Source organism: Nannospalax galili, unplaced genomic scaffold (genome assembly GCF_000622305.1).
Source record: "Nannospalax galili isolate Female #2095 unplaced genomic scaffold, S.galili_v1.0 scaffold155, whole genome shotgun sequence".
NCBI lineage: Eukaryota > Metazoa > Chordata > Mammalia > Rodentia > Spalacidae > Nannospalax > Nannospalax galili.
The window spans coordinates 10,328,460-10,342,674 of NW_008339923.1; the positions used below are offsets into that span (position 1 = coordinate 10,328,460).

The following is a 14,215-nucleotide window of genomic DNA, read 5'->3' on the forward strand; positions in this document are numbered from 1 at the left end:
CTAGAGCTTCCCGCCCAGCAGGAGGCTCCCAAGCATAGGCCCAGACTGTCCCAGAACACTTTGCACTGGGGCTTGGCTGTTATGTAACAGTCAGCAAGATGTGGGTGTGAGTAGCTTTTCTAAAAAGTTTTGAGAGAGATTAAAGCAGTTACTGAGTTGTAAAGGGCCAAAGTGATTAGCCAAGGGATTTTCCTGGGGGGATAAGACACCATTCTTTGGAACTTTTAGTTACTATATGTTGATGATAGAAGTTGCTGCTCAGTTACCGTAGTTATGCCAGTAACAGGTGGCTTTGCTTCTCTCTTCTTGCCCCCAGGACCTCCTCAGGTGCAGAGTATTAACATCAGGAATTTTTGAGACACGATTCCAAGTGGACAAAGTGAACTTTCAGTAAGTAGATTGTTAACAGCATGGCTTATGGTAGAGATGGTGGTGGGAAGCCCAGGACCCAGCCTGGCACCAGCCCCTGTGCAGGATGGGTGCCACAGGGCCTTGGGACTGGAGGGTACATCACTGGAATTGGAATGTGCAAGCCTGCCCTTTGTGTCAGGTTCAACTCCACCAAGAAGCCTTCTCACTGGGAGATGTGACTCTTAGAAAAGGATGAGCTGAGCATGAGGGCCTGAGAAGAGGTGCCAGAGCTGGCCTGATGCCCCACAGGGATGGCAGAGAAACTCAGACAGAAAACTGGGTGTGGTCACCTGGGCCAAGCAAGTGGAGAATCTCAGGAAAGAACGAATCATCTGCCTGAAAGCAGGTGATAGAGACCTTCTGCTGGGCACCAGCAGAGGCACCTGGTGATGAGAGGGATGTGACTATCGCTGGGTCAGAAGGAAGTCCTCTCACTTCTCCAGGGGAAGCAAGATAGTCTTCTGAGAGCTGAGACAAGTCATCAGAGGATCTGCCTCCACAACAGACTTAGCATACACTTGACACAAGATATGGTATAAGCTAGAAACCACAGCATCTATTAGGCACCTACTGTGTGCCCCCAGATACCATGCAGTCTGTTCTCTGCTTTACTTTTCACTCGTGGAACCTACACTGTAGGGTGACAGAGGAAAGACAGGCTAGGAGAAGCTGCAAACCTTGTAGCCCAAGATCATCCCCAGCTGATGGTGCACCCATACCTTGTGAGCAGATGACCATTCTGACAACAAAGGAGAAGTTTCCCTGGCTAACCGTCTTCCTGTTGCTCTTCTATAGCATGTTTGATGTTGGCGGCCAGAGGGACGAGAGAAGAAAATGGATCCAGTGCTTTAATGGTGATTTGCATGCTCTGTAGACAAGTGGGGCTGGATGCTGGTTCCCACCACTGTGTCTAGCTCTTTCTGAATTAGACAGTCTCTAATCTAAGTGTAAAATATAGCACATTATAGATAACTGTGCTCCTTCCTTAAACATGACTCTCATAGAGAAATTAAGCATCCCATGTGTCCAGTTGTGTTTCGGGTAGACCCTTCATCAAACACAACACCCAGCTGTGCACCTGGCCTATATTCAAGTCATTCTTACAAACCCTAAATGACAGTATCTGAGACCTGAATAGTCATTGGGTGTGTGTTTGACCATAATCTCAGAACAGCTGACGTTATCCATCTAAAGTGCTTCACTTTCCCTCTTTCCCCCACTTAGATGTCACTGCCATCATTTACGTGGCAGCCTGCAGCAGCTACAACATGGTGATCCGGGAAGATAACAACACCAACAGACTGAGAGAATCGCTGGACCTGTTCGAAAGCATCTGGAACAACAGGTTAGAAATCAGTTCAGACTCACTGCTGCATCAAGATCTTTATTAAAAATGCATCCAGAAGACTGCAGCTCTTTCTTTGTTGTTGTTAAAAAGTACCTGATTTAAAAGTGCTCTGGTGCACACCTGTGCTCCTAGCACTAGGAAGGTTGAAGCAAGAGGACCAAAGTTCTAGGCTAGCCTGGGCTATATAGTAAGACCCTGTCTCAAAAGAAACAAAAACAATTCTGGGGAGATGGCTCATTGGGTAAAGTGCTTGCCATGTTAGCATGAGGACGTGCCTTTGGATCCCTAGCACCCATGTGAAAAGCTGGGCATAGTTATGAGTGCCTGCAACCCCAGAACAGGGAAGTGGAGACGGCAGATCCCCAGAGCTCATTGGCAACCAGCCTAGTTGAAACAGTGAGCTCCAGGTTCAGTAAAGAGACTTCTGCCTCAAAAACTAAGGTAGAGGATTGGAGAGATGGCTCAGTGGTTAAGAGCACTGGCTGCTCTTGCAGAGGACCAGGTTCAGTTCCCAGCAGGACATGGCAGCTAACAACCATCTGTAACTTGAGTTCCAGGGGATCTGAAGCCCTCTTTTGACCTCCATGGACATTGCACAATATGGGTACACTTACATACATGTACACAAAGCACCCATATACACAAAATAAAAATAAAGAAATCCAAAAAAATGTTTAAATAAATAAGGTGAAGAATAATAGAAGATATCTGAATGTAAGCATGACCTCCCCAGGTCCACACATAGATGTGCCCTCCCCCACACATGTGTCCACAGGACCCTATAAATCCTGAACTGTAGTAAGTCTCTCTTTCAGTCCCTCTAATATACAGGCATATTTAAATGGGGAATATTCTTTGATGAAGGTCTAATTAGTGCTTTGTCAAAATAAAACATCAATCAGATATAAAAGCCTGAGATTATATCTAGAGTTCAAAATTAGTTTTGTTTGCTTGTTTTGACCTGGCATCTTCCTACATTATCCAGGCTGGACTGGAACTCTCAGTCCTCCAGCCTTGGCCTTCCAAGTCCCTGGGATTACAGGCATGTACCACCATGCCTAGTCTGTTGGTTAGTTTTTGTTTTTTTTTTTAATTTAAGAACCCAGCAATAACTGGACAGTCTCTAAGATCCCCTACAGCTCAGAGTCAGCACAGTCACATTTGATACTGCCAGCCTCAAAAGGAGGTAGAGTGATGTCAGAAAGCATCACAACATTTAACACACACACACACACACACACACACACACACACACACACACACAGACAGCAGACTTACGCATTTAAAAACTAGTCTATCCTAATTTTTTTTTTCTTTTGAGTCAAGATCTTTCTATATAGCCCTGACTGACCTGGAACTCACTGTGTAGACTAGGCTGGCCTTGAACTCACAGAGATCCACCTACCTCTGCTTCCCAAGTGCTGGGATTAAAGATGTATATCATTATGACCAGCCTTCTCCTGAGTTACTTAGCAAAAAAGGACACCAAAGTGGATAGGAAATATAACTTGACCTTGAAAAGGGTTTGCATTATTGGAAAAGTGTTTCTCTATCAAGTGTTCAATTGCCATTCTCTTTTACAGTATTGGAGTTAATGGGAAAGAAACAGGGCCAGGAAACACCAGATATGCAGAATGCTTTGGAGTCCTTATAAGTATATACATACACACAGCAAATGGGCCACAATGTTGCATTATGAAAAGATTTAAATCTGGTGTGGTAGTACAGAACTATAATCCCAGCACTCAGGAAGTAGAAGCAGCAGGACTGTGACAAATTCAAGGCTAGCCTAAAGTAAATAAGACCAGTTTTTAATAAGAACACCATGATCAGGCTCAGGGGACACAGTTCAGTGAAAGAGCACTTGCCTAGTGGGTACAGGCCCTGGGGCTGATCCCCAGGACTGAAAATAATCATCTTCTCTTTATGAGAATAGACAGAATCTTGGCATAAAACTATAAAAGTTCTAGGGTTTGGAGACATGGCTCAGCAGTTAAGAGCATTTACTGCTCTTGCAGAAGACCTGGATTCAGTTCCCAACACCCACATCAGGCAACTCATAACCAGTTTTAACTCCAGTTCCAGGGTTTTTGATGTCCTCTTCTGGCCTCCAAGTGGGGACTGCACACATATGTGGTGCACATACAGACAAGCAGGTTTACACATATACACATAAAAAATTTTAATAAATCAATAATAAAAATAAATCTTAAAAAAGGCGTGGTGGCACATGCCTTTAATCCCAGCACTTGGGAGGCAGAGACAGGCGGATTTCTGTGAGTTCAAGGCCAGCCTGGTCTACATAGTGAGTTCCAGGCCAGCTGGGGCTACAGGAAGACCCTGTCTCAAAAAGACCAAAAAAAAAAAATGTCTTTAAGCCAGCTATGGTGGTGTATGCCTTTAATCCTAGTGCTCAGGAGGCAGAGGCAGGTGGATCTCTGTGAGTTAAACCTGGTCTACACAGTGAGTTACAGGCCAGCTGGGGCTACAGAGAGACCCTGTCTCAAAAAAAAAAAAAAAAGTCTTTAATTCAGATCTCTGTGAGATTAAGGCCAGGCTGGTCTACATAGCAAGTTCCAGGCCAGCTGGGGCTACAAAAAAAAAAATTTAATAGTAATTATCCCTTGGTAGAAAACATTTGGTCATATTTATATTTTTCTATAACTTAAGATTATAAATATGTAAGTATTTATATATTATCTACAAAGATTATATAAGAAGAAGACAAGGCAAAACTAATTCCATCTGAGGGCAGAATGGGATGTGTCTGCCTTCGTGGTGAGTCCTGTGGATGGATCATTGCTAAATCAGCAGCCCTCGTGCAGTTGCTGAGAGCTTTGTTCATGTGGCAGATAAACGCCTTTCATTGAGGTCTCAGTTGCTGTTTTATGAAGCAGAGGGAACAGAGAGCTCCGCACCCCACCGCCTCTCTGCTTGAACTCCCCCCCCCCCTTTAGCTTGTCATATAACTAGTGAATCTAGTTCTGCTCTCCTGGTGCTCAGAGGAGGTGGGGCAGAGGAAGACCCACACTAGCTGTCAATGAAAGCTCAATGTGATTGGCCAGTAACTCATTTGGTACTTTAGTAACACTTTAACTTTTCCTACTCTGAAAATTTTTCTGTCCCATGACACCCCAAAATTACAACACCAAAATCCAAGTGTATCTATTACATGAGTAGATCTCAGCTTTGTTACCAAAATAATGTATATGCCCCACAGAGGTTCAATCAGAAAGTTCTGAACTGGCTCCATCAACGACTGGCTTTTGTCATTGCTGGTACACGGTGGGAATCACGGTATGCCAAATGATAAGTCTCTTTCAGAAAGGTGACAGTGTTCACCCATTCCACCACTATCTTTTTGTTTCTTAGAGCTGGGAGATGAACTAGGTGAGCTGGGCAAAACTGCCACTGCTGGGCCACAACATTTGAACACATGGTTCCCCTTTTTAATCTTAATGCTAATATTAGAGGTTTTTCGTATGCCAATATTCTGACCACCACCCCTCCTCCCCGCTTCTCTAGGTGGTTACGAACCATTTCTATCATCTTGTTCTTGAACAAACAGGATATGCTGGCAGAAAAAGTCCTAGCAGGGAAATCAAAGATTGAAGACTATTTCCCAGAGTATGCAAATTATACTGTTCCTGAAGATGGTAAGATTTCAAACGAAGCACAGGTCTCACTCCCAACTCTCTCTCTCTCTCTCTCTCTCTCTCTCTCTCTCTCTCTCTCTACCAGAAAAATAAGGTGTTATATTTACTTTCAAGTAAAAGAAAACAGAACTTTATATTGGCAAGCTGCTACGCCCTGCTGAATGCGTAATTCAGACATGTCTGAGGAATCTAAGAAAGTCTCTCAGTATAAATTTTCCTGTCTGCTGCTCTATCTAAAGTTCTAGATGAGTATCCTTTATCCAAAATTAGGATTAACACTTGGGACCAGAATTGTTAGGGTTTTAGGATTTTTCAAATTTTTCAGTTTTTGAAACTCTTGGGGACGTGACCCGAGTCTAAACACAAAAATTCATTGCCTGGGTGGTCAGAGCATCTGCATCAGAGTCAGCACCTGCCCCACCACAGGTTAGGTCAGATCACACTCAAGTCTCAGTGAGTTCAGTACTATCTTTGATGCTAGTTCACAGTCAGACCCTGTCTCGAGCTCTCCAAGGATAGCCACACTTTCTGGCTGTGGCTAACTTCACCAACCTCTCAGGAGGTTGTCTTTCCATGCTTCCCAGCCTCCTCCTGCCCCTCACTTATCTCTTGGCAGTAGCTGAGTCCTGAGGTGCTTCCTCCAAACATCACCTCTTCAGCCCTCTCCTCCTTTCCCCACTCCTGCTCCAGCCCTGGCCTCATCCCCCTCCTCTCAGTGACTGTCACAGCTTCCCACCTAGTCTCTGTGTATTATATAGTTACTCACCTTTGCAGAACATCCTCAAACTCTCTATCACAGCCATCTTTCTGAAACACAACCATACCCTGCCTATGCTCCATAAAAGGGCACCAACCTGGTGGCTTAACCTGTTCTACAGGAGGAGGCTGAGCTGTCCTTCAAAAGGCTCCACAGCAACAGCTGCCAGGCCCAGTGACTGCTGGTCTCCTGGTACTGTGTGTCCAATTCCTCTGGGACTCCCCCTCTCCCTTTTATGGATGGCACTTGCTGGTAGCCTCAAATCACCATCCAACCTGGTGGTTTTCAACATGACTTACCCAGAAAGAAAAGCAAGAAAGAATGGGTTCATATAACAATGAGGGTGGAACACACATCAGCTACACAGAATGAATGAATCCAAGATGAAAGGAACACAGGCTGTGTAAAGTACAGGGGATAGAGTCCCTCGTGCCAGAAACATGCTTGCCTGGGAATGGGAAGGAAAGGCTGCACAGGAAGTAGGGAATACCTTTGGGGGTGTTGGATACATGTCGTTTTGATTGCTTACTCATTATTTTGATTGCTCTTTATTTTGCTCATAGTGATTATTTGATAAGCCGGTACATGTGAAGATGTATCAAATTGTACATTTGAAATATGTAGTTTAGGCACTGCTGAGACAGTCAGTTAGCAAAGCTGATGCCAGGAAGAAAAAAAAAAAAGGAAATATGTAGTGTAGTGTCTATAAGTCATCCCTTGATAAAGCTAGTGCCCAGTTCCCACGAGATGAAGGACCAAGGCCTCTCCAGAGGTGGAGACTCCACCAGACCCAAAGGTTCCAGAACACATTTGGGTTAACAGCCACAGGGACTGCAGCAGCCAATATCCTCAGGCACCAGACCTGAGTCTATGAAGCAGCTGGAAGGGAGCATTCCTAAAAGCTAGGACAATGGAGGCTGAGTGCAGCCCAGACAGCACAGCCTTTCTCTCTGCCATAGGTCTGCAGGGGAATAGGAAGGGGAAGGTGGCTCAGCTTGTCAGAATCCAGGAAGATGCTTTCTTGAGCAAATATGACTTGCTCCTAACCTGTGTGTTTGAGTTGCTATAATAAAATGCCCTTAGGCAGGATGATTTATAAACAACAGAAGTGCTCTGGAGGCTGGAAGTCCAAGACACTAGCAGATTTGGAATCTGGTGAGGCCCACTCTCTCTTCATAAATTTCTGTGTCCTTGACTGGTAGAAGACACCAACAAGGTCTTTTATATGAGCACTATATCCCACTTTTAATGGCAGAGCCCCTTGTAATCTAATCACCTACTATTGCATTAGAGCCGAATAAGACAAGAATTAAGGAGAATGAGCACATTCAGACCACAGCATTATCAAAGCAAAGTTTTCTCAGAGCCTATTAAAATGATTTGTGAAAAGCGAATACAGATTAGCCGGGCGTGGTGGCGCACGCCTTTAATCCCAGCACTCGGGAGGCAGAGGCAGGTGGATCGTTGTGAGTTCAAGGCCAGCCTGGTCTACATAGTGAGTTCAGATCCGCTGGGACTACAGGGAGACCCTGCCTCAAAAAGACAAAAAAAAAAAAAAAAAAAAAAATTTTGCCCCACCACACATGTGACTAGATATCAGCCCAACTTCGGGACTCCTTCTTTGTTGCCATACTGCTGTGTCTGTTGATGTTCTGTATCAACTCAGTAAGATTTCATTTTCTATTTCTACAGCAACACCAGATGCTGGAGAAGATCCCAAAGTTACAAGAGCCAAGTTCTTTATCCGAGATCTGTTTTTGGTAAGCAATTTTGTCAGCCTTTTGTTTCTTACCACCTTATGGTAATAATTTTCTCAGTAGTTTGATAGTTCTCCTTAAATGATCTCATTGTGTCCCAAAATCGTGAGCCAAGAGAGAAGGAATTAGCCTTTCCTGCCTCGGCACAGAGAATTCAGAGAGCGTAGGTTTCCTACCAAGCAGCACAGAGCCTCCAGTACACACAGAAGGGAGCAGCAATCAGCAGGACTCCAACATTTACTTGTGTTCTCCAAAAAGGAGCAAGCCCTTATACAGAGCCTGAAGAACACTGAACCTCAGTGCCTGCTTTCTCCACCAAAAATGCCAGCAGGCTAATGTGAAAACGGATTTGCTCAAATCCTGGCTTTTTTTTTTTTTTTTTTTTTTTTTTTTTTACCAACTTTTTTGTTTTGAGATGATTGCAAATATATAAAATGTGAAACAATTATGCCAATTATTCCCACATACTCTTCACTCAAATTGAGCAATTGGTAAAATTTTACCACATTTGCTATATAATTTTGTGGTTTGTCTAGTTAGTTGGTTGGTTTGGTTTTGGTTTTGGTTGGTCTGTCAGTCTGTCTGTTTTCAATGCTTTTATATGCTAGGCAAGCACTATGCCATTGAGCTGCATCCTAGCCCTTGGACTTTTGAGACAGACTATGACTATGTAGCCCAGGCTGGCCTCTAATTTACAATTCTTCCACCTCTACCTCCTGTGTGCTAGGATTGTCAGTGTGTGCTAGCAGGCCTTGAACATTTTTTACTTTGTAATAACCTACTGCGTGTAGCTGGCTATGAGGCTTTTGTTAGCTTAAAACTGCAAAATGTGAAGACATTCTGAAGAGCATGTTCCTAGTAAGACTCTGGGTGCACTAACAAACGCTGACAGACTGTCCACTTCTAGACAAGTGGGAGTCCTGGCCCAGTCAGTGCAGAGCTGGTCCAGAGCACTCCCACATGCCCTTCCTTTGTCTCCTTCCCACCATGCCCCTAGGATGAGTTCCCTTTCAAAAACCTTATAGTGAGTTAGAAAATAACAAGAAACCAAGTTGCATGGGCTGGGGGTGTAGCTCAATAGGACAGCACTTACCTAGCATGTGCAAGGCTCTGGGTTCCAATCAAGTTTCAAGAGAGGAACAAGAGTTTCTCCAAGATGGGAAGGTCAGTGTGTGAAAGCTTCTACAATGAATAAATATGAGACCTGATGAACTCAACAGTGAACCATTTTCTTTATGACCAGTGTCTCAGAGCCCTTAGTGTGCCAGGGCACATAGAAAGCCTCAAGCATGCCAGGCACACGCCTCCCACTGAGCTACATCCCCAACCGTTTTAATTTTGCGACAGGGTCTCACTAAGTTGTGTTATGGAAAAATCAGAGACCAACAGCCGAAGTCAGGTGAGGAGATGAAGTTTAATTTAAGGCTAACAGGTCTGACTCCTGCACAGTGAGGCTTTCCTGTTGCAAACTTCTTAATTACCATCACATTGCAAAAGCTTTCCACCCCCACAATAGTTGCTCAAGATGACCTTGAGCTTGTGACACCCCTGCTTCAGCTTCCCAAGTAGCTAAGAGAACAAGTCTGGGCTACCATACCCAACCTGAAAATCATTCCAGTAAGGAAGTGTGCTTCATAATAGACCAAGGAATTCTTTGTTGTTCTAAAGTCCATAAAATATAAACGCACCCTAGGTATGGTGATGCACACATTTAATTCCAGCACTCAGGAGGCAGAGGCAGGTAGATCTCCATGAGATTCAGGCAAGCCTGGTCTACGTAGTGAGTTCCAAGCCAGTTGGAGCTACTGAGAGACCCTATCTCAAAAACTAAAACATACATACATACATACACACACACACACACACACACACACACGCACACACACACACACACAAATGACCCATAAAATGCTCTTCTAACAAGAACTAAAAGTTAACTAAGGCTGAAAACAGTGGGCTTTTAGAGGAAGATTAGGAAAGATCTATGCCTTTGCCAATGTAATGGGCATTCCAACCTTAGATAAACATTTTTTCCCTGACAGAGAATAAACCCTGGCTTGGATACCTTGTAAGTCCAGGGAAATAAAGATTCAGTGGTGTTAACGTCCATCTTGAATTGAGGGATTGGCCTGTGGCAGTCAGAGCCCTGGGGAGGCTGGAGTTAGATCTATCAAGTCCATAGCCGAGGCAGTCAAGCAGCAGAACTAGGGTATCTGTGCTTGCTCCATCTGGGCAGAGACTTTAGGGCTAAAAGATATATAGCCTATTCATTTCAGCATCCATAAGTTTAAAAATGAAAAACAGAGTTGGGGCTATAGCTCAGTGGTAGAACACTTGGCCTATTTAGCATGCTTGAGGCACTGGGTTCCAGAAACACACATACAACACACACACACACACACAAACACACACACACACACACACACACACACACACACACACACACACACACACGAAGTTAACATTCATCTGGCCACCTCTAAAGAGTTTCATAGTCAGATGAACATTTTTTTCCAAGATCCTTCCTGTGGTCTTAGAAGCTCCCTGAAGGCTGTGTCCCAAGATGTTTTTACAAAGGGGGTTGGCCAGGAGGCCCAGGGTCCTTGCAGTGGCCACATGTGACCAGAAAAGTTCTACAGCATCTCCTGAGGCTGTGGGAACTGCAGAGTGGGATCCCACAAACTTACATCCCACTTAGCCTCCCATTGGAGGCTTAACCAACAGAAATATTTCCTTGCAGCTCTGGAAGCCGCAGTTTGAAATCTGGTGCCAACAAGGAAACTCCCGGGGCTGCACTCTTTAGCTAGCTGTTGGCGCCCCTGCCCTGTGTCTCCACCACTCAATCCTCTTTTACATGTCTGAGTTCTAACCTCAGGGATACCAGTTATTTTGGATCACACTTTGGCTAATGACTTCATTTTACCCTAATTGTCTCATTTTTAAATTCATTTTTGTTTTATGTGTAAGACTGTTTTGCCAGCATGTATGTAAGTGTAGTCATGCATGAAATGCCTACAGAGGCTAAAAGAAGGCATCAGAGTCCTTGGAACTGGAGTTAGGGATAGTTGTTAGCTTCCATGTGGGTGCTGAACCTGGGTCTTCTGCAAGAGCAGCCAGTGCCCTTAACTACTGAGTCATCTTTCCACCCCACCCCCACCCCCAATGCCCTACTTTTTCCAAATTGTCTCTTTAAAGACCCTGTCACCAAATGCAGGCACATTCTGAAGCCCTAAGGGTTCAGATCCAACATGCAAGTTTGGAGACTCAATTCAGCCATACCTCTCCCCAGCCTGACCCAGGGAAGTTTCAGACACAAGCCCCGCCCCCCCGCTCCCCCCAACACGTGTTTAATGTGTCCTACTGTTAACAACAAAGAGCTTTTCTCACAGACACCCCCCACAAACACCCGGATTACCTGTGCAGGGGAGGCAGCAGCGTGGTGGCGACATAGACCCCATCACATGGGTATGCTTAAATAAATTAGTTTATGAGATGGCATAGGCCTGTGGTCCCTGCTGTTCAGGAGGCAGCAGGATGGCTGTAGCCTGGGAGTTCGAGGTCAGCATAAGCAATATAGCAAGACCTTGCCTCAAAATAAATAATTTTATTTGAGATCAGGTCTGACTAATGTAACCCAGGCTGACCTGGAACTAGTTATGTAGATCAGGATGGCCTTGAACTCAGAGATCCACCTGCCTCTGCCTGGAATTAAACACGTGTGCCAGAGTGCCCTGCCTAAAATAAATAAATATGAATGCATTAAAACTGAGTTAAAAATCAGCTCCATAAGCCAGGTATGATAGTGCACATGCTTAATCCTGGTGTTTGGGAGGCAGAGGCAGGCAGATCTCTGTGAGATTGAAGCCAGCCTGATCTATATAGAAAGTTCAAGGCCAACAGGGACTACGGGAAAAACCTGTCTCAAAAAAACAAACAGGAGCCCTCAGTGGCATCTGTGGTAGTAGCTGTAGCTACTAATTTGATGGTCCTTCCGGAGCAGGGAACATTTCCACTAACATGGCAACTTCTGTCTACCATGCCAGCATACACACATGCTGGTCCAATTCTGGAAAATCTTAACCTGCTCACCCTCTCCAATTCAGTGCTGCATCTCAGGTCAGCACTCAGCACCTGCAGCAGAGACAAACTTAAGACTGTCTAGTCCTGGCACGTGCTCTGGACATACTCTGTATGTGGACAGCTTGTGGGACCAGTAGCCAGTCTGCCTTAAGTCCCCTCTAGTTCTTGCACCAAGTGTCCCCCAAGCTCCCTCCCACTGGACTGTAGCAGTGTCCTGTGGTCCTGAGCATGACACTCTTTTGCAGAGGATCAGCACGGCCACCGGCGATGGCAAACACTACTGCTACCCTCACTTCACCTGTGCTGTGGACACGGAGAACATCCGCAGAGTGTTCAACGACTGTCGTGACATCATCCAGAGGATGCACCTCAAGCAGTACGAACTCTTGTGAGGGCCACCCACCCCTCCTCCTCTCTGCCGCCTTTCCTCCCTCTTGGCCACCTCAGAAGGCAGTGCATCTCCCCCAGCCTGCGTGTCCGTCCACCTAAGCCATGGTAGGGTATAGTGAGTGAGTGTCTAGGGTCATCAGGCTGCCATCTGTCCTGTCCTGGTTATGCCTATGTGTGACCACCAAGCCTCTGGCTACCTCTGTCCCCCAAGGTTTGGTTCTGTAGCTTTTGTTTCCACTGGATACAACAGCCTCCCACCACCAATTTGTATCACTGCAAAGCCACCAACTCTCTCCCTTGAGTGACACTGCAGTGAAATCTCTCTGGGTGGGGACTCATTTATTCTTGGATTGATTGGTTGATAGACTGACTCATCAAAGACAGCTTGGTAAATGGGGGAAATATATTGTTTTCAAGTTATCACGCATGATCGCAAAATTGTACGCACAGTGCTATGCACTACTCTTTTTGGTTTTCCCTTTATGAAATTGCAGGTTAACAGGTGGCTTCCCCTTCTGATCTGCACTGTCCCAAGACTTAGAGTAGACCCCAAGCCAGCAACAGAGCAAGATAAACCATTTTCAGTCATATTTGTGGTGGCTACAAGCCTCAAGCATTTAGATGAGAGTGCTTCTTGGGGCCTTTTACATTCAGGCAGAAAACCTGCCGTGTTCATACTGCAAAGTGTCCCGTCTGTAAACGGTCCTCTACTGGTCCTCTACGCCTTCCTGACAGCTGGGCATAGTCTTTCATAGCTTCTTCTTGTTGTTGGTTTATTAGACTGTACAGACCACAAAATGTAATTTTCTTTTGTATCACTCCTAAAGAAAACTCCTTGAGTTCTGTGCCTTGGTGATGGTCACACCCGTAAGGAATTGTGTTCCAGCAGCGCTGAGATATCCACATGGCCTGCTGCTTACTCCAAAGTGGGGAATCAGTGGTGTCTCTGTTCAACTTTGGATATTTTTATTGGGTTGGTCCTTCTGGAATATGCACTGATTTTAGAATTACCCACTTTACCAGCAGTGTCACCCTGACATCACAAATTCTGCAACCCACCTGCTCTGAACCTCAGCTGCAAACTCTGGAATGACCCAATTCCAAGGCACAAATTATAATTTATTCTCCTTTCAAGAACTGAGGATCTGATTTTCCTCCCAGGGGCGGGGATGATGACTCCTTCAGATTTGCTAGGAAGGAGCAGCCCAATCATCCCATAGTCAAGGTTCTGCACACAGGAAAACAAATGGCAAGAGAAAAACCAAGTGTCAATGTTGTGTCTGACTGAGGACAGTAAGGATGGCATCTTTTTAGATGAAATACTGTAAAACCTATCTATCCATCTATCTATCTATCTATCTATCTATCTATCTATCTATCTATCTATCATCTATCTATCTATCCTCTTTCTATCTGTAGTGCTAGGGATGAACACAGGACCTAATGCATATTAGGCAAGTACTCTACTGCTAAGCCATATCCCCAGCCATCTCTCCAGCCCTACAAAACCTTTATTTTAAATGTAAAGACAAAAAAAAATGGCTGTTTCTCACAAATGCATGATCTGCAAATGCAGCCTTCTGTTACAGTTCAGCAGAACACCTAGAAAATGCAATTGCTGCTGCAACACTGCACGCTCTTTCCACAGCTGCAGCTTTGCAGACAGTTCTCTTAGGTCTAAAGTTACCTCTAAAGATACCCAAAGTTAAATTTTCAACAATACAAAGATGTGACAGTCTGCATTACTTCATCCTTTTAGTCATTTCCAGTTTACGCTCTAAATCAGCATTGTATAATGTTTAATAAACTCATCCTG

At 44.8% G+C, this 14,215-nt stretch overlaps 1 protein-coding gene across 3 annotated transcripts in view; it reads left to right on the forward strand.

The window, feature by feature from the left end:
- The window catches only part of Gnal (G protein subunit alpha L), a 150,434-nt gene extending 136,434 nt beyond the window's left edge, over window positions 1–14,000 (forward strand). For all 3 annotated transcript variants that reach the window (XM_008834684.3, XM_008834685.3, XM_008834686.3), the window contains 6 exons: window positions 317–390; window positions 1,207–1,265; window positions 1,636–1,756; window positions 5,285–5,415; window positions 7,865–7,932; window positions 12,255–14,000. In XM_008834684.3, the coding sequence (XP_008832906.1) occupies window positions 317–390; window positions 1,207–1,265; window positions 1,636–1,756; window positions 5,285–5,415; window positions 7,865–7,932; window positions 12,255–12,401 (600 nt within the window). In that variant the 3' untranslated portion in view covers window positions 12,402–14,000. The remainder of the gene's footprint in view (window positions 1–316; window positions 391–1,206; window positions 1,266–1,635; window positions 1,757–5,284; window positions 5,416–7,864; window positions 7,933–12,254) is intronic.
- The last annotated feature ends 215 nt before the right edge of the window (window positions 14,001–14,215 follow it).